At 46.6% G+C, this 27,011-nt stretch overlaps 1 protein-coding gene across 4 annotated transcripts in view; it reads left to right on the top strand.

Moving 5' to 3' along the window:
• Positions 1-27,011, top strand: part of LOC115100538 (acyl-CoA dehydrogenase family member 11-like) — a 358,748-nt gene that overhangs the window by 90,014 nt on the left and 241,723 nt on the right. For all 4 annotated transcript variants that reach the window (XM_029619049.1, XM_029619048.1, XM_029619045.1 and 1 more), the window contains one exon: positions 11,141-11,283. In XM_029619049.1, the coding sequence (XP_029474909.1) occupies positions 11,141-11,283 (143 nt within the window). The remainder of the gene's footprint in view (positions 1-11,140; positions 11,284-27,011) is intronic.

Here is a 27,011-nt window from a genome sequence, read left to right as displayed (position 1 = left end):
CAGAAGGCATTGGTGGAATACCAGAATAATCGCATTTTGCTGTTCAATGATTTTTCCGCCAGCACTGCAGCTCAGCGGAAACTGCTGTCGCCGGCCTGCACTGCGCTTCATAAGCGGGGCATTCACTTCGCGCTGTTATATCCTGCGAAGTTACGTGTTCATCATGATAACCAGGTTCTCTTTTTTACCACCAAAGAAGCAGCCGATGGGTTCATCAAGACCCTTCCCAGGATAGAGGAGGAGTGAGGCGAGACCACTTACAGATCCAGTTTCTAGTTTTGTGGGTTTCTTAAGGTTCAATGGGGGAGAAAAAAGAAAAGAAACAAGGAGGCACCAGAGAGGTTTCTTTGTGAGAGCGGGCTGGTTATCTGCGGGGTTTTTATTTTTTTTTTCCCGTCAACTAAGTTCTGGTTTTTTGAACAACAAACTTAGTCTACAGCGGAAACTACCATGCCTGGACACGGGGAACGTTGACTTCTCACTTGGGGGTCAATCATGTTTTTTGTTACTTGTTTGACACTATTTACCTATGGGGGTTTGGAAGTTTTGATGTTACACCGGGGGAATGAAAAAAACCAAAACATTTGTCACCCCAAACCTCGATGGGGGGGGGGGGGGGCAATACCTCTTGGAGCGACGGTGTTGAGAGCTGCGAAAGCTGTGTTTGGTGTGGTGGGTTGTGATGTGTGATCTGAATGTGGATTTGATTGTGTCGAAGCTTGCGGGGGGGAATGGGGTGGGGCAGGGAATCTCTATCCAAATGCGACTGAATTCATTTTTCTGGCTGGCTAAACACTTGATACGCTGTCCTCCAAGACCCAGGCTGGGGGGGTCTTGTGGGGTTTACATGGGAATGATCTCTGTTTTTTCTGCTCATCTGGGTACTTGGTATGGCGCAGGTTAAAATTGTTTCCATGAATGTGGGCGGTATCCATTCCCCGATCAAACGGAAAAAAATATTTACCATGTTTAAGCATATGCATGCCCATGTAGTATTTCTACAGGAAACGCATCGTAATGATAGTGAGCACGCTAAGTTGAGGAGGGACTGGGTAAGCCAATGTTTTTATTCCTCCTTTAATTCGAGGCAGCGCGGAGTGGCTATTCTTGTTCATAAAAATGTGCCTTTCCAACCAGTGCAGACTTACCAGGACCCAGAGGGAAGGTATATTATTGTAATAGGTACATTTCCTGGCGTGTAGCCAGATGAACTCAGAACAAGTGGGTATAGTGTGCTCGTGCTAGCAGTTGGAGACGGATCTGACGTCAGCACGGGTACATATACCCCCACAGGAAGTGAAGCAACTCAGTAATTTCCGTCTCCAAAGCAGTTTGGAGCTCCTGCACGCTCGCTGAGTGTGTTTTCCAAATCTACTTTCTACTTTCTAAATTTCTAAGAAGATACAGAAGACGAGCCCCGCACTCCTGCGGTGATACCCTCGGGTCCCTCCCCCAGTTGAGTTTCCCGAGGTGATTTCCGCGATCCCTCGGAGATCTAGGCCTCGGTCCGGTGGCCGAGTCGTGGCAGGGATCTAGCCCCCGAGTGAGAAGGGCTCGGGCTTAGCTGAGAGGCGCCTCGGTCCCGGCGTGGACTTAGCCCCGAGCGAGACTAGTTCGGCGGCTTAGAGGCAGCGGGTGCACCTCCTCGAGCGCGGCGGTGAAGGTATTTCCCTTCTCCCCCCGCAGCCGGAGACCGCCCGGGTCATAGCCGGGAAGCGCCGAGGATCAGGTAAGGCGTACATCTCTTACTTTTGGTCTCAGAGATATGAGGATTGGCGGCGTTGCCGGTAGGCGATTCGCCGTGGAGGTCGGCATTTTGTCTGCGTTGTTAAGGTATTGAGCACCCACGGATAGGCGCCTGTGGATAGGCGCACAACGCAGCATATACATTACTAAGCATATGTTATTGAGTGCATATTGTATATTATTGAGCGCATAGTGCTGTACGCATATTCTTGAGCGCATATTGTATATTAATAAACGCATAGTGCTGAACGCATATTCTTGAGCGCATATTGTATATTATTGCGCGCATATAGCTGAACGCATATTCTTAAGCGCATATTGTATATTTGAGCGCATATTGTATATTATTGAGCGCGTAGTGCTGAACGCATATTCTTGAGCACATATTGTATATTTGAGCGCATATTGTATATTATTGAGCGGCATATTGCTGAACGCATATTATTACCAAGAGAAGGTTTTTTTTTTGTTTTTTTTTGTTTTGTTTTTTTAAATTTATTGTTTATTAAATTTTTCTTAAACATTTTACAATGAATAAAGAAATAAGAAAATTTAAGTGACATTCATATTTGTCAATATACATACATATGTATTTCAGAAGAGGAAAAAAATTATACATGTACTCCTAAATAAAGTCCACAAGACTTGGAAGCACAATGATGCTGTCCCTTTGTTTAGTTTCTATATCTCCACAGGTATTTAGTGAGACCACACCTTGATTTCTGTATCGTTCTGGAAAAAAAAATCTAACAAAAGGTATTGACAAGGTAGGGCTAATTCAGAGGTGCATGGCTTGTGCTATAAATCTTACATGGAAAGATTTAAGAACTAAAGATGTATTCTCCATGGAAAAAGGGTGATATCTTAATTTTTTGCAATTTTCTGTGCTTGTTTTATGTTTTTATGATTGTATTTTATGTTTTTCCTCTGCAAGTCACATTGTTCCTATGAAAATTATGAGATTAGTAAAAAATAAATAAGATACACAACCATTTAACTATTTAGTGCAGCTTCAGTAAGATACCAGAAGGCAATATTTTACGTAAAAGAGAAGCTGAAGGACAAAGATTTTTCATATGATGCTGAACCAGGGAGGAAGGCTCAAAAGTAAAGTGAGAAAATAGTTTTTTTTAACTCAGAAGGTAGTGGACACCTGGAACAGAGGTAGTAGGAGCCAAAATGGTGCCTGAGATGGATATGAAGTGACCTTGGTGGCAGGGAAAAAATGGGAGGGAATCAGTGATGAAGTAGGATCTGTGGCAGTCCAATAGATATATACAAATGGACAGATTGGGTCAACCAGGTGGTCCTTTTTGTCAACATCTATACAACTTATGTAGAACAGTCAACAAGACATCAGCAAAGCTTAGACATTTTGCTAACCTTACACATGACAGCACTGGGCCAGTAACCATCCTGTAGAGAGGGATAGCTCCATCTTTTCCTTGTTTCTTCTACTTCAAGCAGTAGATAATGTTATTACTAAGAAGGATGGTAACTTTGTTACCGGTGCGCGGGCGCACATGTATGCGTGTATGCTGACTTGCGCCAGAGGATGCGGCCGTTTTATACCGTATGGTAAGAAATAGGCTGAGCGCACATACATGAGCGCACAATTTTATGTGGACACGTGCAAATGCCGTCTCTACTACGTAAGTGGGGAATTTTTATAAGGGACACGCACCGTCGCCATTACTAGTTTTCCCAGTTCGCGCAGTCAGCTCAGTGTGCTGCGGCAATCAAAAAAGTAAACAATGTTAGGAATTATTAGGAAGGGAATGGCAAATAAAACGATGGATGTCGTAATGCCCCTGTATTGTTCCATGGTGAGACCACATCTTGAATACTGTGTGCAGTTCTGGTCGCCGTATCTCAAAGATATAGTTGCAGTAGAAAAAGTGCAGAGAAAAGGGGCATGGAACTGCTGCTCTATTTGGAAAGGCTAAGGAAGTTAAGGCTGTTCAGTTTGGAGAAGAGACAACTAAGTGGGGAGATGATAGAGGTTTACAGAATCATGAAACACTTGAACTGGTTAATGTAAATTTGTTATTTACTCTCTCAGATAACATAAGGACTAGGGGGTATCTCATGCAGTTAGCAAGTAGCTCATTTAAAACAAATAGAAGAAAATTTCATTTTACTCAGTGCTTAGTTAAGCTCTGGAATTCATTGCCAGAGGATGTAGTTACGGCAGTCAGAGGAGACGTCCATAAACTGCTATTAATTAATAAGCAATAATAGCTTGGGATTTAATGTTGGGGTACTTGCTAGGTACTTGTGACTTGGATTGACCACTGTTAGAAACAGAAAATGCCATACTGGGTCAGACCAAGGGTCCATCAAGCCCAGCATCCTGTTTCCAACAGTGGCCAATCCAGGCTGTAAGAACCTGGCAAGTTCCCAAAAGCTAAGTCCATTCCATGTTACCATTGCTAATGGCAGTGGCTATTCTCTAAGTGAACCTAATAGCAGGTAATGGACTTATCGTCCAAGAACTTATCCAATTCTTTTTTAAACACAGCTATACTAACTGCACTAACCACATCCTCTGGCAACAAATTCCAGAGTTTAATTGTGCGTTGAGTAAAAAAGAACTTTCTCCGATTAGTTTTAAATGTGCCCCATGCTAACTTCATGGAGTGCCCCCTAGTCTTTCTATTATCCGAAAGAGTAAATAACCGATTCACATCTACCCGTTCTAGACCTCTCATAATTTTAAACATCTCTATCATATCCCCCCTCAGCCGTCTCTTCTCCAAGCTGAAAAGTCCTAACCTCTTTAGTCTTTCCTCATAGGGGAGCTGTTCCATTCCCCTTATCATTTTGGTAGCCCTTCTCTGTACCTTCTCCATCGCAATTATATCTTTTTTGAGATGCGGCAACCAGAATTGTACACAGTATTCAAGTTGCGGTCTCACCATGGAGCGATACAGAGGCATTATGACATTTTCTGTTTTATTCACCATTCCCTTTCTAATAATTCCCAACATTCTGTTTGCTTTTTTGACTGCCGCAGCACACTATATCGACGATTTCAATGTGTTATCCACTATGACACCTAGATCTCTTTCGTGGGTTGTAGCACCTAATATGGAACCCAACATTGTGTAATTATAGCATGGGTTATTTTTCCCTATATGCATCACCTTGCACTTATCCACATTAAATTTCATCTGCCATTTGGATGCCCAATTTTCCAGTCTCACAAGGTCTTCCTGCAATTTATCACAATCTGCTTGTGATTTAACTACTCTGAACAATTTTGTGTCATCTGCAAATTTGATTATCTCAATCGTCGTATTTCTTTCCAGATCATTTATAAATATATTGAAAAGTAAGGGTCCCAATACAGATCTCTGAGGCACTCCACTGCCCACTCCCTTCCACTGAGAACATTGTCCATTTAATCCTACTCTCTGTTTCCTGTCTTTTAGCCAGTTTGCAATCCACGAAAGGACATCGCCACCTATCCCATGACTTTTTACTTTTCCTAGAAGCCTCTCATGAGGAACTTTGTCAAACGCCTTCTGAAAATCCAAGTATACTACATCTACCGGTTCACCTTTATCCACATGTTTATTAACTCCTTCAAAAAAGTGAAGCAGATTTGTGAGGCAAGACTTGCCTTGGGTAAAGCCATGCTGACTTTGTTCCATTAAACCATGTCTTTCTATATGTTCTGTGATTTTGATGTTTAGAACACTTTCCACTATTTTTCCTGGCATTGAAGTCAGGCTAACCGGTCTGTAGTTTCCCAGATCGCCCCTGGAGTCCTTTTTAAATATTGGGGTTACATTTGCTATCCTCCAGTCTTCAGGTACAATGGATGATTTTAATGATAGGTTACACATTTTTACTAATAGTTCCTTCAGAACTGTGGGGTGTATACCATCCGGTCCAGGTGATTTACTACTCTTCAGTTTGTCAAACAGGCCTACCACATTTTCTAGGTTCACCGTGATTTGATTCAGTCCATCTGAATCATTACCCATGAAAACCTTCTCCATTACGGGTACCTCCCCAACATCCTCTTCAGTAAACACCGAAGCAAAGAAATCATTTAATCTTTCCGCGATGGCCTTATCTTCTCTAAGTGCCCCTTTAACCCCTCGATCATCTAACGGTCCAACTGACTCCCTCACAGGCTTTCTGCTTCGAATATATTTTAAAAAGTTTTTACTGTGAGTTTTTGCCTCTACAGCCAACTTCTTTTCAAATTCTCTCTTAGCCTGTCTTATCAATGTCTTACATTTAACTTGCCAACGTTTATGCTTTATCCTATTTTCTTCTGTTGGTTCCTTCTTCCAATTTTTGAATGAAGATCTTTTGGCTAAAATAGCTTCTTTCACCTCCCCTTTTAACCATGCCGGTAATCGTTTTGCCTTCTTTCCACCTTTCTTAATGTGTGGAATACATCTAGACTGTGCTTCTAGAATGATATTTTTTAACAATGACCACGCCTCTTGGTCATTTTTTACTTTTGTAGCTGCTCCTTTCAGTTTTTTTCTAACAATTTTTTTTCTCATTTTATCAAAGTTTCCCTTTGGAAAGTTTAGCATGAGAGCCTTGGATTTGCACACTGTTCCTCTTCCAGTCACTAAATCAAATTTGATCATATTATGATCACTATTGCCAAGCGGCCCCACCACGTTACCTCTCTCACCAAATCCTGTGCTCCACTGAGAATTAGATCTAAAATTGCACCCTCTCTCGTCTATTCCTGAACCAGTTGCTCCATAAAGCTATCATTTATTTCATCCAGGAACTTTATCTCTCTAGTGTGTCCAGATGATACATTTACCCAGTCAATATTGGGGTAATTGAAGTCTCACATAGTACAAGAAGTGCAGGTAAATTGATAATCCTGACAAAGGACTCAAAACGGACTTCCAAAAGTGAAATGGGTTTTTATTAATTCATTAGGCAGCTCCACTGATTTAAATCGCAAGTAGCTTTACGGCGTCCCCCGACACGGTCCCGTGTTTCGCCTAGGGCTGCATCGGGAGGGCTCGCCAGCAGGAATTCACATATGAAATACTGAAATTAAATCAATCACAAGTCAGGATGCTATATAGGACTTACAACCGAAAAAAAAAGTACAAACAGGTTTAAACACCACTCTTACCTGACAGCTGATGTGCTTGGTTTTGACAGGGAGCGCGCTTACTCTGAACGCAGTCAGGTATTTAAAGAATGGCAATGGCGCCAAGGCTACAGGTGAACCAATGACGTGGGTCTGATAGCCACGTTCATTGGTTCCCGTTCCTGTAGCTCGCCATAGCAGCATTGTGTGCGACCAAGCTTAACTGTGAGAGATCTAAGTGAATAGGAACCATTCTATCTCCCGATTAAGTCCCTTCGGAGTGACTGAGTCTAAAGTAAAAATCCACCTCTGTTCAATGCGGCCGAGCTGTTCAGCATAACAGCCACCGCGAGCAGGTCGTGGAAACACCTCAATGACACTGAATTTAAGGTCTGAGAGATTGTGACATTTTTTTACCCAATGGTCTACCAATGGTTCATTTTCTCTGGAGTGCCTGATGTTCGAGCAATGCTCTATAATACGTGTTTTGACCATTCTTGTGGTTTTTCCAACATATTGGGTAAAAAAAATGTCACAATCTCTCAGACCTTAAATTCAGTGTCATTGAGGTGTTTCCACGACCTGCTCGCGGTGGCTGTTATGCTGAACAGCTCGGCCGCATTGAACAGAGGTGGATTTTTACTTTAGACTCAGTCACTCCGAAGGGACTTAATCGGGAGATAGAATGGTTCCTATTCACTTAGATCTCTCACAGTTAAGCTTGGTCGCACACAATGCTGCTATGGCGAGCTACAGGAACGGGAACCAATGAACGTGGCTATCAGACCCACGTCATTGGTTCACCTGTAGCCTTGGCGCCATTGCCATTCTTTAAATACCTGACTGCGTTCAGAGTAAGCGCGCTCCCTGTCAAAACCAAGCACATAAGCTGTCAGGTAAGAGTGGTGTTTAAACCTGTTTGTACTTTTTTTTTCGGTTGTAAGTCCTATATAGCATCCTGACTTGTGATTGATTTAATTTCAGTATTTCATATGTGAATTCCTGCTGGCGAGCCCTCCCGATGCAGCCCTAGGTGAAACACGGGACCGTGTCGGGGGACGCCGTAAAGCTACTTGCGATTTAAATCAGTGGAGCTGCCTAATGAATTAATAAAAACCCATTTCACTTTTGGAAGTCCGTTTTGAGTCCTTTGTCAGGATTATCAATTTACCTGCACTTCTTGTACTATGTGATATTGCCTCAAAGTGCAGTTTGCTCTAGCATGTACTTTTGGTAATTGAAGTCTCCCATTATTACTGCATTACCAATTTGGTTAGCTTCCCTAATTTCTCTTAGCATTTCACTGTCTGTCTCACTATCTTGACCAGGTGGACGGTAGTATACCCCTATCACTATAGTCTTCCCCGACACACAAGGGATTTCTACCCATAAAGATTCAATTTTGTATTTAGTCTCATGCAGGATGTTATCCTGTTGGACTCTATGCCATCCCAGACATAAAGCGCCACATCTCGTCCCGGGTGCTCCTCTCTGTCATTGCGATATAATTTGTACCCCAGTATAGCACTGTCCCATTGGTTATCCTCTTTCCACCATGTCTCTGAGATGCCAATTAAGTCTGTTATCATTCACTGCTATACATTCTAATTCTCCCATCTTACTTCTTAGACTTCTGGCATTAGCATACAAACATTTCAAAGTTTGTTTTTTGTTTGTATTTTCATTCTGCTTTTTAATTGATAGGGATAAGTTAGAATTTTTTAGCTCAGGTGAGTTTTTAGTTACAGGCACTTGGACTATTTTTCTAATTATTGGAACCTCACTGTCGGGATGCCCTAATTCTAATGCATCATTAGTATCCTTTGAAGATACCTCTCTCCGAACCATGTGCTGCTGAGCGACTGTCTGCTTTCCCCTTTGTTCTAGTTTAAAAGCTGCTCTATCTCCTTTTTAAAGGTTAGCGCCAGCAGTCTGGTTCCACCCTGGTTAAGGTGGAGCCCATCCCTTTGGATACTGGGCTTGATAGTCTGACGTAGTATGGCATATATTTTGCTCTTATGTTTCATCTAGATCCGGGGTCAGGAACCTTTTTGGCTGAGAGAGCCATAAACGCCACATATTTTAAAATGTAATTCCATGAGAGCCATACAATATGTTTAAAACTAAATACAAGTAAATGTGTGCATTTTATGTAAGATCACACTTTTAAAGTACAATAAGTCTCTGAAAATATTACACCAGGCCTTAAGTCACCAATACATCTCCTATTAGGAAAACGGACCAAGTCAGGCTGCTATAGAGCCCTTCACAGAAACTACACGCCAGCAGAAAACCTCACCTGAATCACGTGCTGTCCCTCACCTAACATAGAATAAAGAGACCAAAACGCATAACAAGAAGCATGCAGACAAAAACTGAATTGGAAACTGCAACAAGCCAGAGTCTCTGTATGCAGTGTTAACAAAGGAAAAAAGAAACATCACTCATCCTTATAAAACAAATCAAGAAATATAAAATCATCAGCAGTAAAACTGTACTAACAAAAAGAACATATTTCGAAACAGCTGATGAGTGGAATATCCAATAATTAAAACTCATATAAAACATTTCCAGATACCAACAAAATATTTCAAAATAGCAGACACAAAGACCCAGTAATGAAAAATAATAAGGATACAAACATTTTTTTGCTCTGCATACCTGGGAACGTTTGATATCCAGAGGTCCTGAGATTGTTCTGAATTAGCAGGAGACGGGGTGGTTTGCTTGGAACTTTCTCCTCTCTCTCACACTGGCTCTCAATGACACACCTATACACACATGCTCTCAGTACTCACATATACACATGTTTTTTCTCTCTCACTTATATAGGCTCTTAATTACACATTTACACACATGCTGTCTATCTTTTCACGCTTACACACACACAGGCTTTCAATCACATAAATACATGCTGTCTTTTTCTCTCAAACAAAGACTCTCATTCACATGCTTACAAACATGTCCTCTCTTTCTCTCATTTACACACAGGCTCTCAATCACATACTCACATGCTCCCTCACCTAAATCAGCTCTGTCACACACAGACACACATGGTCTCTCTCTCTCATTTAAACACAGGCTCTCAATCACATACTACTCACATGCTCCATCACCTAAACCAGCTCTCAATCACACACAGACACACATGATCTCTCTCTTACTTATACACACATGCTCTTAATCATACATACACATGATTTCTCTCACACACAGAGGATCTCAATCATACACACATACTCTTTCATACAAACAGGTTTTCAATCACAAACTTACACATACAAGTTCCCAATGGTAAACTTACATTCATGCTCTCTCTCTCACAGGCAGGCTCTCAATCAAAGACATACTCTCTTTCACATATACAGGCTCTCAATCATTCACATACATGCAATCTCTCACTCACACACACAGGATCTCAAACACACATGCTTGCTCGCTCATTCATTCACTCTCTCTCCCCCACCCCGGGAACTCGCGGCAGCAGCAGCCTCCTCCCAACGCTAACCTCCTTCATTTTCAGCCCTCGCGGAGGCGGAGTCCCATCGGCCGCGGTTGAAGCTCTTCATTTTCCTCTGAGCCGCGCTGCAGTCTTCTTTTCATCGGACACTAGTGTGGCCTCTTTTTCCCGCGCACGCACCCGATGCGCACCACTTCCTCTTCTGGGCCGCGGGGGGGGGGGGGCGGGAAGAAGAGACCACACTAGCGTGCAGTCTCCGAGCCGCGCTGCAGTCTTCTTTTCATCGGACACTAGCGTGGCCTCTTCTTCCCGTGCACACACCTGATGCTCACCACTTCCTCTTCCGGGCCGCGGGGGGGGGGGGGGGCGCGGGAAGAAGAGAGCATGCCGGTGGCACTGACTCCAGCTGTCCTGCCGCGTTCCGCCCGGGCTGACAGCATTTTAAGCCCGGGCGGAGGACCAGGGAGCAGCTGGGTCAGCGGGGGACTGGAAAGTGTGGCGACACTTGTCTGCGAGCCAGATGCAGCCCTCAAAAGAGCCATATCTGGCTCGCGAGCCATGGGTTCCCGACCCCTGATCTAGATGGACAAAAAAAACAAGGTAAATAATACAGAAAAAACACATGCCCCAGCAAGATTTTTCAGGGATGTAATTGCTTTTCTGTGCAGGTTACCTCCACACCTTCTGTTTCAGTTTGTAATTGCCTCTCCTAGCTTGAATTATGAACATAAGTGTTCCCTTTTTAAAGGATGCTACTCTTCGTGAGCAACATGAAGAACTGTGTTAACATTCAAAACCATTATTTGTCTTTAAGAGCCTGGAAACCTCCATCCTGTGTGTTTTGTTTTCAGCTAGTGGCACAGAGACTGTTGCCAGAGAGCAGCCTGATGGCACATTTCAGCTCTATGGGTTCAAATGGTTTACATCAGCTACAGACTCGGACATGACACTGACACTGGGAAGGATAATGGACACTCAAGGAGCCACAAAGCAGGTCAGTGAAAATAATTCTGTTCAGCCTTTCCATTTCTAGGTTATGGATATTCACCCCAAGGATGCTTAGATACCAATTGCCAAAGCCACAAACAGGCTTGCAGGATATATTAACCATATTCTACACACATTTCTCAAGTTGAAAATTGGCTTTTATGGTTGTAGATGTATCTCATCTGTAATTAAAACAAAAAAAATGACCAAGAAATCTATGGGGTTTATTAAAATTCATTTTCCTAGCGTGTAGCAGATGGACTCAAAACAAGTGGGTATAGTGTGCTTGTGCTAGCAGTTGGAGACGGATCTGACGTCAGCACGGGTACATATACCCTCGCAGGAAGTGCAGCAATTCAGTAATTTCCGTCTCCAAAGCAGTTTGGAGCTACCTCACGCTCGCTGAGCGTGTTTCCAAATTCTACACGACTAAATTCATAAAAGAAATCTACCTGAAGACGAGCCCCGCACTCCTGCGGTGATACCAGTCGGTCCCTCCCCCAGTTGAGTTTCCCGAGGCGATTTCCGTGGTCCCTCGGAGGTAAGTGCCTCGGTCCGGTGGCCGGCTCGTAGCAGGGACCTAGCCCCCGAGTGAGAAGGGCTCGGGCGCGGCGTAGAGGCATCCGCGGTCCCGGCGTGGACTTGGCCCCCAAGCGAGACGAGTTCGGGCGCGGCCCAGAGGCAGCGGGTGCACTTCCTCGAGTGCGGCGGTGACTGTACTCACCCTCTCCCCCCGCAGCCGGAGACCGCCCGGGTCGCAACCGGGAAGCGCCGAAGACAAGGTAAGGCGTACATCTTTACTTGTTGGTCTCCGAGGAAGCGAGGATTAGCAGAGTCTGCCTAGGTGGCAATCCGCCACGGAGGTCGCCATTTTTCTGCCTGGTTCGTCACCGTGCAATAGGCGCCTGTTGCTACGCGCGCGCTGTTAGGAGCACGCTGTTAGGCGCACGTTGTTAGGCGCGTGTTAGGCGCGCATTCATAGGCGCCCGCTGATAAGCGTCCGTTCCTAGGCGCACATGGAGCGTAAGAGAGCCCATGTGTCGGCAGAGCCGGCCCCTCCAGCATCAGGCATGAGCCTCTGCTCGGCATGCAACCTTAGAGCCACACAGAGCGAGGAAGCAGACTCCCTATGTGCGCAATGTGAAGAGGCCCTTGGAGTTCCAGGTCAGGACCTGTCGCAGCCCAGCGTACTTGCCAGTTCCTCAGGGAACACCCCCGACCTAGCAAGCAGCAGTGAGCAGCCGGGGAACCCGAGGGACCTGGTACCTCTCAGACCAGTTCCTGCTTCGCTCTCCTGGGTGGAATTATTCAAGGGGATTCATGCCTATGTCACAATGCAGGCTGTTCCCCGAGCGGGTCCATATGTACAGGATGACCCGGCTCTTGGACCTTCAAGGCCTAGGCACGGCCACGTGCCACCCGGAACCCCCACTTATGGGGATTCAGATTGCCCTGAGGAAGACGACGAGTCCCCCGAGGAGGGAGAACTTCCCTCGGGGATTGAACCATATCGGACCATGAGGCATTTCTTTCTGAAAGAGGATCTCCCAGGCCTGATCTCTCAATGCCTGTCGGAGCTGGCTATCCCGGGCCATGACGCCCCAGAGGAACCTAGAATGAACCCCCTGTTAGAGGACCTGCGTCAAACGTCTCACCATTTTCCCCTCCTACAAGCAGCTCAGCAGTTAATCAATCTGGAATGGAATACGCCGGAGGCCTCATTCAAAAGGGGTCGGGCCTGGGCTGGCATGTACCCCTTAGACCCGGCAACCAAGAAGAAGCTGGCGTGCCCCCAGGTAGACGCCATAGTTAGCGCAATTGTGAAGCGCACCACCATTCCGGTGGAGGGGGGGACGGCCCTCAGGGGATACACATGACCGGCGCATGGACACCGTTCTGAAACAAGCCTTTGAGATGGCAGCCATGTCCCTACGAATTGCGACCTGCTGCACCGTGGTGACACGTTCCTGTTTATCACAAGCTAGGAACAACACCCCAGGAGAAGACATGGAATCAGCTCTCTCGTTCCTCACTGATGCAGCCTCCGACTTAGTCCGTATGGCAGCCAAAGGAGTGTCATCCTCAGTGGCGGCCAGGAGACAGCTCTGGCTACGTAATTGGTCGGCCGACTCCTCCTCCAAGACACGCCTCACGAGAATGCCCTTTGAGGGATCCCTCCTGTTCGGCAGCGACCTTGAGAAACTGGCCAATAAATGGGGTGCCTCTCCATTACCCCGTCTACCAGAAGACCGGTCAAGGAGAAACCAGCGCCCCTTTCCTAGACCATCCAGGGGTAGAACCTCTCAGCGCTTCAACCCTTACAGGACTCGCTACCAAGCACCTCGTTCACAGGCCAGGAACCAGCCCTTTCGGCCTAAGCACAACAAGAGGGAACAGGCTCGGGTTCGGGTCCCGGCCGTACCCCACAATGACAATCAGCCGACCCATCTGGGGGTAGCAGCCATAGGGGGCAGGCTATCCCTCTTCTACCGCAGGTGGGTCGAGATTACCTCGGACCAGTGGGTCCTCGCCATCATCCGAGAAGGGTATTACCTGGATTTCCTTCGGCTCCCGCCGGACAGGTTTGTGGAATCTCCTTGTTCGCCCATTAAGAGGACGGCCCTAGAAGTTACTTTGCGGAGGCTCCTGTCCCTAAAAGCCATAATCCCAGTGCCTGCAAGGGAGATGAATTCTGGGCATTATTCCATTTATTTCATCGTGGCCAAGAAGGAGGGCACTTTCCGGCCCACCCTGGACCTCAAGTCAGTCAACAGATACCTACGGGTCCCCAGCTTTCGCATGGAAACACTGCGGTCTGTCAGAAATTCATTACAGCCAGGGGAGTTTCTCACATCCCTAGATCTGTCGGAAGCCTACTTGCATATCCCAATCCATCGGGATCATCAGCGCTATTTACGCTTCAAGGTCCTGGACCAACACTTCCAGTTCCGAGCTTTACCCTTCGGGTTAGCCACCGCGCCACGGACCTTTACCAAGGTCATAGTAGTAGTGGCGGAGTACCTCAGGAAGGAGGGATTCCTCGTCCATCCCTACCTGGACGATTGGCTGATCAGGGCGAAGTCACCGGAGGAGAGCCACCAGGCAACCAACAGAGTTATAGCTCTTCTGGAAAGCCTAGGTTGGGTAGTAAACTTGAACAAGAGTTCCCTACAGTCGTCTCAGTCGCTGGAATACCTAGGAGTCCGATTCGACACCCAGGAAGACAAGGTCAGTCTGACCTCCAAGAGGAGATCAAAGCTCCGGAATCGTTTGCTGGCCCTGCTGAGCGCCACCCGGCCCACAGCTTGGGATTACCTACAGGTCCTCGGCCTTATGGCATCCACTCTGGAGGTGATGCCGTGGGCTCGGGCTCATATGCGGCCATTACAACGCGCCCTCCTATCTCGGTGGAGCCCTCGATCACAGAACTACACCGTACACCTACCTCTACCAGCCAGGGTGCGGAATCAGCTACGATGGTGGTTGCAGCCCGGCCATATGAGCCGGGGGTCGAGAATGTCCTCCCCAACCTGGGCCCTGCTCACGACAGATGCCAGCCTGAACGGATGGGGAGCACACTGCGAAGAACTCACCGCCCAAGGGCGGTGGAACAGAGAAGAGTCGGGGTGGAACATCAACCGACTAGAGGCACGGGCAGTCAGGCTTGTGTGCCTGCGGTTTGCCCACAAACTTCGAAACAGAGCGGTCAGAGTGATGTCGGACAACGCCACCACGGTGGCATACATCAACCGACAGGACGGAACCAGAAGCCAACAGGTATCCCTAGAAATAGCCTTCCTGATGACTTGGGCGGAAGCAAATCTCCAGGACATCTCCGCCGTCCACATTGCCGGGAAGGACAACACCACGGCAGACTTCCTCAGCAGAGAAAGCCTAAATCCAGGGAAATGGCAGCTGTCGCCCACAGCTTTCCAGATGATTGTGGATCAGTGGGGGACTCCGGGCATGGACCTACTAGCGGACAGGTCCAACGCTCAAGTACCCAGATATTACAGTCGCAGGCGGGATCCGCTATCCCAGGGGATCGATGCCCTGGTACAGCCATGGCCTCAGGGGATCCTGCTATATGCCTTGCCTCCATGGCCCCTGCTGGGCGCCATTATACACAAGATTCAGCGGCACAGAGGCCTAGTTCTTCTAGTGGCCCCGGACTGGCCAAGAAGACCCTGGTATGCAGACATGAGAAGATTACTGGCAGGGACTCCATTTCCCCTGCCTCCTCACAGGGACCTGCTGCGGCAAGGTCCTATCCTCCACGAGGATCCAGCTCAATTCTCTCTTACGGTCTGGCCATTGAGAGGGCTAGACTGAAGAAAAGAGGATACTCGGGGCCGGTAATAGATACACTCCACCGAGCACGCAAGTTCTCCACATCACTAACATATATAAGGATCTGGAGAGTATTTGAAGCCTGGTGCGAAACTCACAGCACCAATCCACATGCCGCTAAGATCCCTATCATTTTGGATTTCCTGCAAGACGGACTTCAGAAGGGTCTGTCCCTCAATTCCATCAAGGTTCAAGTAGCAGCGCTATCGTGCTACGGTCCCCGGAATGACGGCAATAGCATCGCCACACACCCAGACGTTTCACGTTTCCTGAAAGGAGTCAAACACATTTGTCCGCCACTGAAGTGGCCAGTACCCATGTGGAACCTCAACCTAGTTTTGGAATTTCTAGCGGGACACACCTTCAGATCACTTCAAGGCCTGTCCCTACGTTTGTTAACCTTAAAGATGGTGTTCCTGCTGGCTGTCTGCTCAGCACGCCGCATCTCAGAGCTACAAGCACTGTCCTGCCGTGATCCGTTTCTCAGAATCACTCCAGAGGTTATCCATCTTCGCACGGTTCCTTCCTTTTTACCCAAAGTAGTCTCACAATTTCACCTCAACCAAACCATATCCTTGCCAACCACGGAAGGTTTGAAGAAGTCTCGACATCGGCAGACTGCTGTCCAGATACCTGGAAATGTCAGAAGCAGTACAAAAGACGGACCACCTGTTCATCCTTCACAGCGGGAAGAAGCAAGGGGAAGCGGCCTCACGGGCAACCATTGCCCGCTGGATCAAAGAAGTTATCAAGGCAGCCTACGTAGAAGCAGGGAAACCACCGCCTCTACGGGTCAAGGCTCACTCTACCAGAGCACAAGCAGCCTCTTGGGCAGAAGCTAAGCTGCTGTCGCCTGCAGAGATATGTAAAGCAGCGACGTGGTCCTCCCTCCATACCTTCTCCAGATTCTACCGTCTGGACGTCCAGGCCAGGGAGGGCACAGCATTTGCGAGGGCAATCCTGAACGGACCTCGGGCAGCCTCCCGCCCATTCCGGGAGTAGCTTTTGTACATCCCACTTGTTTTGAGTCCATCTGCTACACGCTAGGAAATGTAGAGATTACTTACCTGATAATCTCCTTTTCCTTAGTGTATGCAGATGGACTCAGCATCCCGCCTGGCTGCCGGTATACATGGGGATTCAGTGACTCACGGTAAGCCATGTTTTTCTTATAATAGGGCATCCACCCTGCCGGGTGTCGACGCCTTCCGGTTGAGAACACTGGCGGTCTCCAGCTACTATCAATCGGTCAGGGTAATCCTGTTCATTTAATTGATCGGTCAGTACACATATATCCATAAAGCTTTTGCAAGGAAGATTACTGAATTGCTGCACTTCCTGCGGGGGTATATGTACCCGTGCTGACGTCAGATCCTTCTCCAACTGCTAGCACGAGCACACTATACCCACTTGTTTTGAGTCCATCTGCATACACTAAGGAAAAGGAGATTATCAGGTAAGTAATCTCTACATTTTTGGGCAGAAAGACATTTGAAATGGAGAAACAAAAACATTTCACCCTTGTTGATCACTGTGGTCTAGACCAGCGATTCTCAACCGGTGTGTTGCGTGCTCCTGGTCTCTCCCGCTTCTCTTCCTTCCCTGCTGCCTTTGCCGCCGGGCTATCAGCATGTTCAAGCCCAGTGGGAACGGCAGCGGTGCTAGAAGGAGTGTGGCACCCACGGCTGGCCTTTTCTTCTTCCCACACCTGCCCCCCCCGTGACCTGGAACAGGAAATGATACACAGTGCGGTGCACAGGAAGGAGAAAGAGCCGTGCGTGTGGAAAAGTAGCAGCGGTGGGAGCAGCATCGGCCCCCGAGCAATCTAAGCAGCCAGTAATCAGGAAAGGAGACAGCAGCATGAGCCTCCCGCGGCCGATGGGATTCTTCTTTCTTGGCCTGCGGGGCTGGAGGAGGGGAAGGCTGCTGCAGCTACCATTTGTGCTCGGGCGGGGGGGAGGGGAAATGAGTGAGAGATAGAGAAGCAGCCAGCCAGCCTGTGTGTAAGTGAGAGAATGTATTTGATTGAGAGCATGTGTGTGATTGAGAGAAACTGGTCAGAGAGCTCGTGTGTGTGTATGTGTGAGGGACAATGAAAGTGACTGCTCAGGGAGGTGGCTGGTGTGTGTGTGTTATGTGTGAGAGATAAAAAGCATGGAAGTGAGAAATCTGGGTATGTGAGAAAGCATGGGAGTAAGAAGCCTGGTGTTGTGTGGGTGTGTGTGAAAGAAAGCATGGGAGTGAGAAGCCTGATTATGTGAGAGAGCATGGGAGTGGGAAACCTGTGTGTGTGTATGCATGAGAGAGAGACTGGTTGGTAAAGTGACGGTGTGTGTGTGAGAGAAAGAGATGTGGGTGAATGTGAGAGAGAGAAAGTGATTATGGGAATGAGAAGCCTGTGCATGTGAAGAGTGAATATGGGAGTGAGAAACCTGGGTGTGTGTGACACAGCATGGGAGTGAGAAGCCTGTATATCTGAAAGAGAACATGGGAGCAGGAAGCCTGTGTGTGTGTGTGTGTATGCATGAGAGAGAGATCAGGTGACTGGTGTGTATGTGTGTTTGTGTGTGTGTGTGTGTGAGAGAGAGAGAGAAAGAAAGTGATTATGGGAACGAGAAGCCTGTGCATGTGGAAGAACAAGCATGGGAGTGAGAGACTGGTGAGTGTGTGTGTATGTGTGTGTGTGTGTGTGTGTTTGTGACAGAGAAAGTGATTGAGAGTGAGAAGCCCGTATATGTAAGTAGAACACGGGAATAGGAAGCCTGTGTGTGTGTATGGCATGAGAGAAACTGTTCAGGAAGGTGACTGGTGTGTGTGTATCAAAGATGATTGGTGTGTGAGAGACAGAAACTGGTCATGGGAGCATGACTGTTATGGGGTGTGTGTGAGAGACATGGGCCCTAAGGAAGAGGACCATGAGTATAGAGCTTAACCACTACTGCTGCTTCTAGTGTATGCTACAGCCTGCAAGGAAGAGGAGTAGGAGAGCTGCTGGTGGGGGTAAGTAAAGGTGGCTTTTAAAGTTTATTTTTCTTGATTGGCTGCCATTTAAATTATTTAATATTATGTGATGTCTGCTTTTTTGAAATATTTTATTGGTGTTTGGAAAATGTTTTTAATAGTTTTTATGAGATTTTAATTGTTGGATGTTATTCTGTTCTTAGCTGTTTTGAAACATTTATTTTGCTTATTAGTATAGTTTTACAATTATTTCTCTGTGGGGATCTATAGCTGCTTGCTAGTTCTGTTTTCCTAATAAGAGGTGTATTTATTTTAGGGCCTGATTTAATATTTGTAGTGTTGCCTTTTCATAGATAGGGTTGCTCCTGTTTGAGTGTATTCCATAATACAGGTTTAACTGTGTGCGGATTAGTTTATGTGCATTACTTCAGATCCTGGGAGTATGTTAGGTCGGTTCTGTGACTGTTACCGAGATGAGATATTTTACTAGCATGTAAGCATTTGTATCAGTCTTATTTGTTGTATTTTCTCAAGAGGACATGCATTGGTGGTAAACTGCTGTCTTTTCATAAGTAGGGCTATTGAGCCTGGAAGTAGAAAGAGTTTGAGTTGCTGTTACTGAGATGACACCAGAACCAGAATATCTTTTTTGTAGGGTGTGTTGTATGGGGAATGTCATAATTCTGCTTTACATCCATTATTGTGGGTCAGGAGGGTTCCCGTGGATGCAGACTGTACTTTTACATCTAGGCCCATGATGATCATTGGTCACTGTGTCATGCATGTGAGAACCATCTGTCAGGTGTGTCCCGACAGAAAAAAGGTTGAGAACCACTGGTCTAGACTACTCCTCCAACCAGTTGAAAAAAAAAACCAAAAAAGGTGTAACTGGCAGATGGACAGAATGAATGTTCTGTTTCAAATTTTTTAAATGTGCTAAAAACATATAACAGTAATATTGGTAGATCCACAATAAGCAAGGGAGAAGTGTTACTGCACTCAGCATCAATAATACACGAAAAATAAGTGCAGAAAAGTTTATTGGTCCACATATAAAGTTTCATAAATAATAAATATTTCAGATTCAGCAATACCACTGTAAAAATATAAATTTTTCGAAGGGTCCCCTGACACGGACCCCGTGTTTCGCCGCAAGGCTGCATCAGGAGGGACAACTAATTTTAACAACAATCTGTGAAGAGATGCATAGAAGCAAGTTCTACTAAAATGAGACCAACAAATGGGTAAAGCCGATGTAATACAAAAGAAATGACATACCTATGTCCACAGTTATGTAGGTTCACAGGGAGCGCACAGGTATAAGGAACAGAATGGACTTTAAACGCTGTCAAATTGGCGCGAAAAGCATCAACCAATCAACAGAGAGGAAAAAGTTAGCCAATCAGATCACAGCACAGGGACTCAAGTAAAAAAAACCTCCACTCTCAGAATGTAAATCCATTTTTGCTCCTTCCGAATTAAAATTTCTGAAAAGTTGCCCCCTCCCCCCGGGGAGGAGGTAAAACAACATTGATGACAAAAGATTTTAGATCCCAAAGCGAATGAGATAGTGAAACCCAGTGATTAACTAAGGGAGCATTCTCTCGAAGGTTTTTAATATTAGAGCGATGTTCTACAATGCATGTCTTGATCCTATGTGTTGTTTTACCGACATATAATTTCTGGCATGGGCAAATGACATAAACCACCCCTGAAGAAGTACAGTCAGAGGTGCCACGTAAAGGAAACATTTTTTCGGAGTTAGGATATGTGAAAGAAGACTTTGTTAATGCAAGTGAACACAATGAACAGTGACTACGCAGTTTATGAACTCCTGAGACATGAGACTGTGTAATACTAGAGCAATGTTCAGAATGAACCAACAAATCATGAAGATTCTTACCATGGCAAAAAGTAAACCAGAGAGGGCTATTAAAGGTGGTGTTTAATGAGTGAGGACCAAAGCTTGCAATTAACAGAACCATCAGTGGAGCGTTCTTGTGGCAAAAACAAAAGATCTCGGTTCACATATAGTGCACATTTAAATGCATTTTTCAGAACTTTAAAAGGGTACCCCCTCTCTCTAAACTGTGAAAACATCTGCTTAGCTTGTGACACAAACTCCGTTTTAGATGAGCAGAGCCGATGCAGTCTTAGAAACTGTCCAACAGGAATATTCTTCTTCAAGACTCGTGGATGAAAGCTGTCAAAAGTTAATAGAATATTACGATCAGTCTCTTTTCGATAAATAGAGGTAGAAAAACCATCAGTATTAAGAGAAATTGAAATGTCAAGAAATGAAATCTCATTTGGATGAATATTGAAGTTAAATTGGAGGTTACAGTTACAACTATTTAACCAATAAACTTTTCTGCACTTATTTTTCGTGTAGTAATATTGGTAGCACTTTGACTATTTTAGTGATGCATATTTGGGATTTTCTTAAATGCAAACCAAAATTCTTTAAGCTTGTTGTCGCTGGAGAGGTGGCCGTGCAGATGGTGGAAAGGAGGTTGACGGGTCACCGCCGTGAAGATTGGCCGGGAGGTGGCTCGGAGCCGAGAGACCAAGCAAGAACTTCACCCTTGGAAGACTGCGGTCCCCCCAGGAGGAGCCTGTGAGGACCCAGGCCGCTGGGGCTTAGGAGAGGTCCCCTGGAGCAGGCGATAGTCCGTTGAAGCAGTCGCTATGCAGTCTGGCAGGGTCTTTTTCTATCTCTTAAAAAAAAAATACTGCACTGGCAGTTTAATATGTGTCCTCTCCTTGCTCTGTCTGTTTTTGTACCTTTGTCAGGTGCTGGCAGGACTGACTGAATGCAGTCTGTTGGTGATCCATATAGGCTGCTGAGCCTGGGGACTCACTTGAATTCTACCTGGGCAGGATTTCCATGTCGTTGCACCGATCGATCAGCATCAGTGGAGGTTCAGACAGTGCAGAGATCGAGGACTACACTATTCCTGTGGGAGGGAGAGCTCATCCTTTATATTCAAAGGAACTAGCCTCCACAGGCAGAAGCCCTGGATGACATAGCCTCCCCTCTTGTTTGCCGGTATGGCAGTGCAGTCTCCTGGTGAAAGAGGATGAGCAGGAGCCTGGCAAGCAGCTTGCTGCCGCAGCTTTGGTGCCATGCCCTGTAATGGTTGCCCATGCACTTTTGTGACCAGCACACCATTGCTTTGACATATCGATGTCAGGACCGTGTTGGGGACCAGGACTGCCATTGAGTGCTGTAGTCACCATTAATACCATCGAGGTGCCATTGTGCCCTCGATGCCATAAGGGCCTTCCTTGCCGTAGGCATTTGTGGACTTCAGGCACCAGAGTCATCAAGCACCTTGGGCTTCGAGGTGGTGGACTAGTCCATTTCATGGATGCCTTGGTCCCATCAGTGCCATGGATGCCTCTGTTCTATTCCATGCCATGAATACCCTCAATCCCATCGAGGGGTGCTAATGGCCTCCCCCGATGCCATCAAGGGGCATGGCCTCGATGCTGCGGCTGCCCGCGATGCCATCGCTATGCATTGACTGCCAGGGCTCTTGGGAGCCCTCAAGTGCCACTGAAGCAGTCGAGCAGCAGGGACTTTGGCCTTGAATGGATCGAGCACTGGGGCCATTCTTTACAGGCGTAGTGGTCTTGTGCCCTCGAGGCACCTTTGCAATGTCCTGACGGAGCACCGAGGGACATTGTGGTGTCTCAACACTGGCCTATGGCTATTGGGGACCATGGATGCCAATGATCTCGGGGGCCCTGAGCCACTGGGATCAGAAGGCATCAGAGGCCCCACCTGGATTCATGCTCCATTATTGTAAATGAGCACTAGCGCTCATTATCCTCAGCCATAGCCGCTGGCAAAGGGTGCCAACAAGCTTGCAACATTGATGTCCTCGGACAGATAGATGAGCCAAGGGGAACAATTGATGGTGCTGGCAGTCATTGGTTCCTCTGGGCATTGATGAGGCATGTCGGGGCTGCAGAACCTCTGCCTGCTGGTGCCCCTGGCATCTTTGGTACCACCGATCCATGCAGCTTCGTCTGGTGCCCTGAATGTGATCCATCATTGGTGAGTGCAAAAGCACTATGCGCCCTATGGGCGCAGTCACCACTGTGGGCACAAGTGGATTTGGTCTGTTACCACATGAATGACCGCAGAGCACCATGGGCACTGTTTGTCACCATTGACTTCGCTGCTGTCATTCCCCCCACAGTGTCAAGGGCTGTGTCCAGCCTCTTGGAGTGTTATCAGGTACTGGAGGGGGCAACATCATAGAACGCCACGCACCACAATGCCATACCCAGAGCCCCAGTGTGATGACAGCGTCCCCCTGTTCCTATGCAGTCCACTGGGAGTTAAGGGGACAGTAGAGCACAGCATGCATGGTCGGGTATGGCAAGGCATCTATTCCAAGCGCCTCACATGATGGCAGGCAGCACCCTGGCATGCCAGGGCTCTGCTATTGTTGTGTCAAGGTCTCAGCTCCTAGTCAATTCTGCACCACAAAGTATTGGGAAGCACTGGCGAGGAAGGTGTCATCACACACTCTGTGATTTGCCTTTTGACAGCACGCAGCCACCAACTCTAGCACTTGGTTCTTGCTGTGCCATGGGATTCGCGTGGCGAGTGGGGTCACAGGTGTGCCGCCATCCATAGGATGGAATGCCACTGTATGAGTACTGGTCAGCGTGCTTTTACAGCAGAGAGCTCTATTCTCCTGTTGTCCTCTGCTGTGTGTGTGTGTGTGTGTGTGTGTGTGTTTCCCTTGTAGCAGGCACAACAGGCTGTGCGCCGCAGCCACAGGACTGACCTTGGTCTGCGTTCCTCGTCGAACCCAAAGGGGAGTGGACACCAGGAGGGTAGTGTTGGAAGTCTTCTCCTTCCTCGGAAGAAGGTTTGTTTTTTTTTTCTACCCCTGCCATGTCACAAATCCCCTTTCTGGGGCCCTGGGGCTCTGTCCCTGGCAGGTTTATCGCCGACCTGGAGCCTCAATTCTTTGAATCTGTGCATCTCGTTGTAGGCCAGGGCAAGGTAGTAACAGTCATCTGACTGTTTTGCTGGGGCCCCTTTGTGGATTTACTGTGGTGACCTTCCCAATTCAAGGGTGGCTTCCAGTAACAAATTGGTTGCTTCTGAGCCTCGGTGATGGTGTCTCCACTTTCAGGTTTTTCCGGCTCGAAAGAGTCCAATTCCCGTTGCTTTCCTATCCCTTCAGGAAGGGAGGATTCGACTGAGTTCCAGGGCAACTCTTATGGGTTCCCTTCTAGACTCCTGACTGTCTACCTCCGCAAGGGGTGTCCCTCATTCTCCGTTTCCTGGAGAAAGCATGTCACTACTTCTGTCTGGTGGTTGCTCACGATTCCTCGTGGGATCTGAGAGCCAGTCGAGCGGTAGCGCTCTCCTTAGGACGCCCTAACGCACAGCAGGTCTGTTTCACTAGGGAGCCTTTCCAGAGTAGTTCTCCAGTGAAGATTAGGGAATTCTCCCACTAGGTCTCACCTTTCATAAGTGCTGAGCTCAATAGGGTTTTGTTTTGTTTTTATAAGGACCACTATTGCCAGTCATTCTTGCCTGCAGAGCCATACCTCAGTGAGGAGGGTTCTAATCCATCTGGTTAGCGAGCATGCCTTTCAATCTATCGCCATATCCTTAGCTGAGGGAGTTGGAAGATGAGGGATCCAGTAACAGAGATGCTACTTTTTGGTTGCAGTGGCTGAAGAACATAAGAACATACCATACTGGGTCAGACCAAGGGTCCATCAAGCCCAGCATCCTGTTTCCAGCAGTGGCCAATCTAGGTCATAAGAACCTGGCAAGTACCCAAAAACTGTCTATTTCATGTTACCGTTGCTAGTAATAACAGTGGCAAATTTCTAAGTCAACTTAATTAATAGCAGGTAATGGACTTCTCCTCCAAGAACTTATCCAATCCTTTTTTTAAACACAGCTATACTAACTGAACTAACCACGTCCTCTGGCAACAAATTCCAGAGTTTAATTGTGCATTTAGTGAAGAAAAACTTTCTCCGATTAGTTTTAAATGTGCCACATGTTAACTTCATGGAATGCCCCCTAGTCTTTTTTTATCTGAAAGACTAAATAACCGATTCACATCTACCCGTTCTAGACCTCTCATGATTTTAAACACCTCTATCATATCCCCCCTCAGCCGTCTCTTCTCCAGGCTGAAAAGTCCTAACCTCTTTAGTCTTTCCTCATAGGGGAGCTGTTCCATTGCCCTTATCATTTTGTACCTTCTCCATCGCAATTATATCTTTTTTGAGATGCGGTGACCAGAATTGTACACAGTATTCAAGGTGGGGTCTTACCATGGAGCGATACAGAGGCATTCTGACATTTTCTGTTTTATTCACCATTCCCTTCCTAATAATTCCTAACATTCGGTTTGCTTTTTTGACTGCCGCAGCACACTGAACTGACGATTTCAATGTGTTATCCACTATGACGCCTGGATCTCTTTCTTGGGTGGTAGCACCTAATATGGAACCTAACATTGTGTAACTATAGCATTGGTTATTTTTCCCTATATGCATCACCTTGCACTTATCCACATTAAATTTCATCTGTTATTTCGATGCCCAATTTTCCAGTCTCACAAGATCTTCCTGCAATTTATCATAATCTGCTTGTGATTTAACTACTCTGAACAATTTTGTATCATCTGCAAATTTGATTACCTCACTAGTTGTATTTCTTTCCAGATCATTTATAAATATATTGAAAAGTAAGGGTCCCAATACAGATCCCTGAGGCACTCCACTGCCCACTCTCTTCCACTGAGAAAAATGTTCATTTAATCCTACTCTCTGTTTCCTGTCTTTTAGCCAGTTTGTAATCCATGAAAGGACATCGCCACCTTTACCATGGCTTTTTACTTTTCCTAGAAGCCTCTCATGAGGAACTTTGTCAAACGCCTTCTGAAAATCTAAGTACACTACATCTACCGGTTCACCTTTATCCACATGTTTATTAACGCCTTCAAAAAAGTGAAGCAGATTTGTGAGGCAAGACTTGCCTTGGGTAAATCCATGCTGACTCTTCCATTAAACCATGTCTTTCTATTGATTTTGATGCTTAGAACACTTTCCGCTATTTTTCCTGGCACTGAAGTCAGGCTAACCGGTCCGTAGCTTCCAGGATTGCCCCTGGAGCCCTTTTTAAATATTGGGGTTACATTAGCTATCCTCCAGTCTTCAGGTATAATGAATGATTTTAATGATAGGTTACAAATGTTTACTAATAGGTCTGAAATTTCATTTTTTAGTTCCTTTAGAATCCTGGGGTGTATTCCATCCGGTCCAGGTGATTTACTACTTTTCAGTTTATCAATCAGGCTATAATTCCCTATTTTAGGGATAACCCTGTCGGTGGACAGGGGGGGTCCTGATTCAGGCAACGGTTGTTTTTACTGGACTGCATGCATCTTTGGGGGAAGAATATGTTGTCATGGCTGAGATATTAATACCTAAGCCAGGTTCGGGGCAATCTGTTCCGAGATCACCCTTGCCCTGCCCTGGTACCTAGGGTTCCAGGCTGGTAAAGAAATCATGTTCGACAGGGGGTTGCACTTTCATCACCCTAGCTTCCTGTCATTTAGTGGAGTGTTTCTGGATTTCTTCACTGTGGAATTTGCTCTCAGTTTCAGCTGTTCCAAGCAGACTGAGGGCTCTACCTTGGCAGGTAACACCCTACTGGAATCCGCAGCAAGTTATTCACTTGGAGTTGAGATATACAATCTAGCGACTTTTGCTTACTCTGTCATTCCAGTGGTCTGCCTCCTTTGTGTTCTTTGCTCCATCCAACTTCCAACTGAAATTTAAAGGGGAGGAGGAGAAAAGCTAAGGCATTTATGTTTATCTTAGTGTATACCTGCAGGGAGTGATACACCACTTTTTCCCTATATTTTTGCCAAACTCTGGCCAATACTGCCTTTTGCTTTTCTCACTTCACTTGGTTGCCCAAAGTGCCTTCCTGCTCACCTGAACTATCAAGTACACAGGATGGATAGCCTGCCCTTGACAGGGTGCAGTGTGGGTGAGTTTCAGGCCTAACGTATCTCCCTGCTCAGGGGTTGGGCTAGCAATCCCATTCAGGGATGGCCTTGCATCCCCTGAAACTCTTGTTGCTGTCCTGCTGGTCAGCTGATGCTTGGCACGTAGTCTTTCACAGACCCTGCCATTGTTACTGATTATTCTTCCAAGCATTGCTTGGGTTTTTCTGACCATTATGCCTATTGGCCAAACATGAGCACACTTCTGCAGAGACATTCTGTCCTTCGGATGTCAGTGGACCGCAGTTTGTTTCTGGGGAGTTTGTTTTTCGGTTGTTTTGCAAAACTGAAGAAAACTGTGGTCTTCGTCAAAGGGTCCTTCCCTTGGTTACATCTCTGGACTTTTTCCTGTATCCAG

This window comes from Rhinatrema bivittatum, chromosome 11 (assembly GCF_901001135.1).
Source record: "Rhinatrema bivittatum chromosome 11, aRhiBiv1.1, whole genome shotgun sequence".
Lineage (NCBI taxonomy): Eukaryota > Metazoa > Chordata > Amphibia > Gymnophiona > Rhinatrematidae > Rhinatrema > Rhinatrema bivittatum.
Note: the sequence above shows the minus strand (reverse complement) of the source record. Positions and strands in the feature narration are given on the sequence as shown.